A 5,955-nucleotide genomic window follows, 5' to 3' on the forward strand; every position below is an offset into this window, starting at 1 on the left:
CAAAAATATATTATAAAACGTTATTACTCTGGAATGTAAATTAAAATTAAATTAAAATACAAATGCAGCAAAAGATTTTGGATGGTTGAAATATTCAAATAAATAAGACACAAAAAGAGATTCACAAATGACAAAACGACACAGTTTGAAAAACTATTGTTAAAAGTAGGAAATGATTTAAAGGAGCAGTATGTTATAAACATGCAGGAAAAAAGCGTCTGCGCAGAAAAATGCGCAGAATTTAAAAGAGATAGATTCTAGGCTGAAATTAGATTCTGCGCAATTTTCTACGCAGACACTCGACGCTTGACGCTGCCATGTAAAGGCACCTTAATGGCACCTTTATTTTTTCGGAAAAGCAGAGTTCTCATTGGATATCGCCCATCGCTCATCGCTCATCGCGTCCAGTGTGCGAGGGCCATTACTCATGCGGTTACCCCTTCCACTGCCCGGAGGGAGGGGGGGGGGCATCAGCAGTCCATTTTATATTTTATACTTTATAGCATTGGGGAGATATTCGATACAGGGATTTAAACAGAAAATTTGTGCGCGTATTGTTTAAATATTGTGTATTATAATATATTAATCACATTTAATAATAATTTAAACTTATGTCACATGTGCGAGAAATAAATTGGATAACTCAATTAAAAAGACCAGCATGAAATGAAATACTTGCTGATATAATATATATAGATATATATACACAACATTTAAGAATTACAGACAGTTCTCTTTATAGAAACCCACAATTATACGCACACATTTAAGAGCAATTGTATTATCATGAATGAAACTTTAGAAGTACAAAATAAAGATTCTGTCATTAGTGAGCAAGAACGCGATTTAGCACAAAATGCACTGTCAGAATTTCAAAAAGGCTCGTATGTATTATGCTTATCATACTTGAATAAGTTAGAAAGCCTTCGGCCTATGGATCTCAAAGTTACGCATAACAAAGTTGTGGTGGAATATTATAAAAGTGACTTGAAAAAGACTGAATTAATGCGAAAAAGTTTAATCGCCATATGTGGCCAAATATCAGCAGATTCCAGCGAGGCCATAGATGATGTCGAGAAGTGTGTTATGAGATATAATCAAGCTGTTTTGTTGTATCACACTAAACAATATAATGCTGCACTTCAAATCATGACCAGGCTATTTGCTTTTATCGAGCCAATGGGTATGTATTGATAATCTTTTTGAATAGAAATTGGATGTTGTGAAGTTGCTGATAACTAAGCATATCTTATTTAACAGAGAATGTAGGAAAAAAAGTTAAGTATTTATATATGATAAAGGGGAAACGATTGACAAATTGTTTGGTCTAAATAAACAAAACAAGGGCTTTTTGCTTTATTGAGAATAGCTGATCTTTTGCAGTTTGAATATTTTACTTAAAGCTAATGCATACGTATATACATACATATGTTTTGTGGTATATACATATGTATACATATATTTTGATTCTTTCTTTATGATTGCAGAGGAAACTTTAGCAAACAAAGTTTGTCTGCTACTGATTGAACTATATATAACAATGGAGCAACCGGATGCAGCTCTGTCAATATTAAATTATGTGGAGAGTCAATATGTATCTATCGACGGTTGTAAAATATCATCCGTTGACAAGGATGGAGTAATCAAATCTAAAATAAAAGAGCAGAAAGAACAAAAGAAAGACGTCAATGATACTGTGACAGATGCATTCAAAATTAAACTCTTAAAATGTAAAGCAAGAATATATCTTTTGACTCATCAATTAAAACTCTGCAAAAAAGAGTGGAAGACGATAGTTTCGCTAGGCATATTAGCGGTAATATTATTATTTATCATAATAACATACAGAATGACACATTAGCATTAATTATTATTGATAGATTCCTTGAAAAATCTTATGGCAGATTTTATTCACACAGATTTCATATTGATTTGACGGTTTAATAGATGGTATTGTATATTGCAACTTTTGTAAATTTTGGAATTAGTATTGTTACAATCAAACCGCAAATCAAATTTTAATTATTGCAAAGATTATTTTCTTTGTAATTATAACAAAATTTAAAAAATTATATGTACACATTTTTCCTATATAAACGACACGATATTAAAAAAAAAAAAAAAAAAAAAAAAAAAAAAAAAAAATAAAAAAAAAAAAAAAAAAAAAAAAAAAAACGACTGAATAGAAAATATGAATAGAAAAAATATATAATTATTGTATATGGAAGTGAGAATTTTGATTGAGGTAGGACAAGTAACTCGCTACTATCCGTAAATATTGTGAGCGTACACAAATACTATTTTATTCATTATAAATCTTGTATGAAATTATATAACCTTTATGTATACAGTTTTATGTGTGCTTTTACTATTTTGTTATATAATATTCTTAATTAAATTTGTATGAATACATTCTTGCTTACATTCTTATTACAAATTATTTTATTATTTCAGAATACATCAACAATTTTTTTAAAGGCTAATTTGGAGTATTTACGAGGAAATTACAAGAAGGCAATGAGATTGTTGAATTCTGCAACAATAGAGATATTAGATTTCAAGTATGTTACAAATGTTAATTTATTCATATATAAATGCATGGGACAAAGTCTCAAGAATCTGTAAACATTCTTAATATTAACTGTACAAAGTGAAACATTATAATTTTATGCATTTTGAACATTTCCACTTTTTCCAACACTGTAGATGATGTAATAGTTATACAATAGCAACAAGAATATACAGAATGAAATAGATTAGCAAAAGATTACACAATGAAGCTGAAATAACGAGAAGTGAATAACTAAATGTATACGAAAAAAAAGAAAATAGAGATACAATTGAATTTTTTGGATGTTTTATAAATCTGTGGAAAAGATTAGAACATCTTTTTTAGGAAGACGTTTTTATGCAACTTTGTGTGTGTGTGTGTGTGTGTGTGTGTGTGTGTGTGTGTGTGTGAGTAAGTAAAGTCATTGATTCTGTATTTTTTTAAAGTGCATTGCATTAATACATGAATTACAGATTATGTGGGGAATCTTCGGCCGTTTTATATTATAATAATATAGCATGCCTATACCTTGCAATGGGCAAACCAAATTTAGCTTGCTTTTATCTTCAAAAAGCTCTGCATGAAAACAAATGTGCAGTGGAGAGTGTGCAAGTCAAAGACACTGGTAATTTATATGTATATGTATATATATAATATATATATATATATATATATATATATATATATATATATATATATATATATATATATATATATATATATATATATATATATATATATATATATATATATATATATATATATATATATATATATATATATATATATATATATTAGTGTTATAGTTAATATTAGTCTTATTGTTCTGTGTTGGCGCACTTTTATTCATTATTATATTTAAAATAAGCAAGTATTAAACAAATATTGCTTTTAATATGTTTAAATATCACAATTTTCACACAATCTTCTATTTTCAAATATCTATGTAATATGTTGTACAATTTAATATAAAAGATACAAAAAAATTGAAATATATTTGGTTAAAATGATCATTGAGATGTATTAGAATCAATTTAAATTCAAACACGTTAAGTTTTTATGGCAAACAAATCAATTTAATCATTTTCTTGATAATATTGCAAATTGTTTATGTAAGTAATATTAAAAAAATAAAAATTTATTTTACGCAGATCCTTTATTTTCTCAGTCGCTATACACACTTGGTGGTAATAAACATTATGAGCTGATGTACAGTTTAGGTGTATCATTGTTGCATGCTAGTCAAGCATCAAAAGCTTTTGATTGCTTCACAGAAGCAGCACAAAAGTTGCATAATAATCCTAAACTTTGGCTCAGAATGGCAGAATGTTGTATCTATAATCATAAATATGTAAGTATATATTTACGATATCGATTCTATTTTCAAACTGTACTCTATAGTTGATGTAATATCTTGACAGCATTGACTGTTTATTACAGTTAAACTATAATGCAAATTTATATAAAATAAGATCACATAAGCTTAGTGTAATATAATAATGCAATCATATCATCTATCTTTTAGTCGAACAAAGTGGACTTTAATATTCCAAAACGACGGAAAGATTTGGTACAGAAAGTTATAGGTTCCGGTATTCATAAGAAAATTATACTGGCCGCATCTCTTTCAAAAGATGTTAATTATCATTCGGAAGGCCTATCCTATGCAATACCACAACCAACATTGGAGTTTGGATCATTATGCCTGAAGAATGCATTATTTTTATTACCAAATAATAATGAGCCAAATGTGCCTCAAACAGCCATAATAAATGCACAAACAGTGACAAGTTCACTACCATTAACATCTGGTCACAACTTGGGTATAGATTATAATTTACATACATTGATACATCATATATGTATGATTTGTATATCTCTCTCTATCTTTTCCGCTCTTTTCTCCTTTGTCCTCTCCTTTCCTGCCCCTTTTCAGCCCCCTCTCCCCCTATTTTCTTTGTGTGTGTATGTATGTGTATCTATGTGTATGCAATAATTTATTTCATACAATTATTTCAGGTATGCAGCATGCAACGTTAATATCCCAAGCTACAATTATCGAATCTTTTAACTTAAAAATTAGTGTATTAGCTGCTAGCGCATATGTTTCTTTGTGTCTTGGAGATTATGTAATGTCCCTTGAACATGCAAAGTCTCTACTAAGTTTTAATAAGTTGCCTGGGGCATATAAACTGTTAGGTAATTTATATGCCGCTGAAAGTCTGATCTTTATGGATAAAATTAGCGAAGCACTCGAATATCTCAAGCCGGAAAATCTTCAAGACTTGCATACATTTATATCAATGCCGGAAGTTCAAGAGAAAGATAAAGAAAAAATGGAAGAAGTTACGGCAAAGCCTACAAAAGGTGAATTTAGAAAATTATATCTTTTCTCCTTTTTTCTCTTTTATAAGACTGTTTACTTATTTATTTATTTATTTTTTTAAAGAATCTAACAGTTTTTCTTTCCTTTTTAAATTTTATTAATCTTTCAAATGAAAATATAGCATTTTTTTTTAATCTTTAAAAGATTCACAAAATAAAAATAACAATATTTACATATTACATACATACATATATATATATATATAAGTTTTTTTGGAATGTAATAATTTATAACACAATAATTCCATGAGTTTAGTAATAGGTTGCATCTGAATTTCTTGTTACTTTAAATTGTAGCATGGTATCCTACTACGGTTTCTACAGGCATTGCTGTGTTACGTTACAACTTGGCTGTGGCCTATGCCATACGAGGTGAACTAGATAAATCTGGAGAAACCTTAAAGCAAGTGAGTGTATATATTTATCAAGATTAACACTACTCACAATTACCATTAAAAGTACTGTAATTATAAAAAACTTGAATTAAATCACGATTGTTTTCCTTTTCTAAGAATTGTTTTCTCAGATTGAATAATATGCTACAATTATTAACATTATTATTTAACATTAATATTAAAAATGAATATTATTATTAACAAGATAGTTTTCCCAATTAATATTAAAATTATAAGTCCATACATTCTGATAGAAAAAATTAACATATAATACTTTAAATTAAATTCATAATAATATTATAATGAGTAATAGAAACAAATTGAAAATTATGCGCCAAATTTTTCAATATAATTTACTTTTGTTTCTATCAAAATTTTTATTTCAGGTATGGATGTCGAAAGAATCAGATTGTGATATACCTATACAAGTAATAATGCTGGCATTGTACATAGAGCTACAACTAGGTAATATCTTTTTCTTCAAAACTAGTTTAAAGTGTATTTGAATTTCAAAACATAAAGTTTTTTTATTGATTTTACCCTGAAGATTAAAATTAGCCAAATTTTTATCAAAATTCATCAAAATGTCTACAAATCACAGATTATTCTTGACTAGTTATTCTT

The 5,955-nt window shown here is 27.9% G+C and overlaps 1 protein-coding gene across 1 annotated transcript in view; it reads left to right on the forward strand.

Moving 5' to 3' along the window:
• The first annotated feature begins 451 nt into the window (after window positions 1-451).
• The window catches only part of LOC115237656 (CCR4-NOT transcription complex subunit 10), a 6,133-nt gene continuing 629 nt past the window's right edge, over window positions 452-5,955 (forward strand). The window contains exons 1-9 of the mRNA XM_029810845.1: window positions 452-1,183; window positions 1,488-1,816; window positions 2,455-2,561; window positions 3,025-3,176; window positions 3,703-3,902; window positions 4,077-4,374; window positions 4,571-4,918; window positions 5,234-5,343; window positions 5,718-5,796. Of these exons, the coding sequence (XP_029666705.1) occupies window positions 787-1,183; window positions 1,488-1,816; window positions 2,455-2,561; window positions 3,025-3,176; window positions 3,703-3,902; window positions 4,077-4,374; window positions 4,571-4,918; window positions 5,234-5,343; window positions 5,718-5,796 (2,020 nt within the window). The 5' untranslated portion in view covers window positions 452-786. The remainder of the gene's footprint in view (window positions 1,184-1,487; window positions 1,817-2,454; window positions 2,562-3,024; window positions 3,177-3,702; window positions 3,903-4,076; window positions 4,375-4,570; window positions 4,919-5,233; window positions 5,344-5,717; window positions 5,797-5,955) is intronic.

The sequence above is a fragment of the Formica exsecta genome, unplaced genomic scaffold, assembly GCF_003651465.1.
Source record: "Formica exsecta isolate Colony F162 unplaced genomic scaffold, ASM365146v1 scaffold303, whole genome shotgun sequence".
NCBI classification, from domain to species: Eukaryota; Metazoa; Arthropoda; class Insecta; order Hymenoptera; family Formicidae; genus Formica; species Formica exsecta.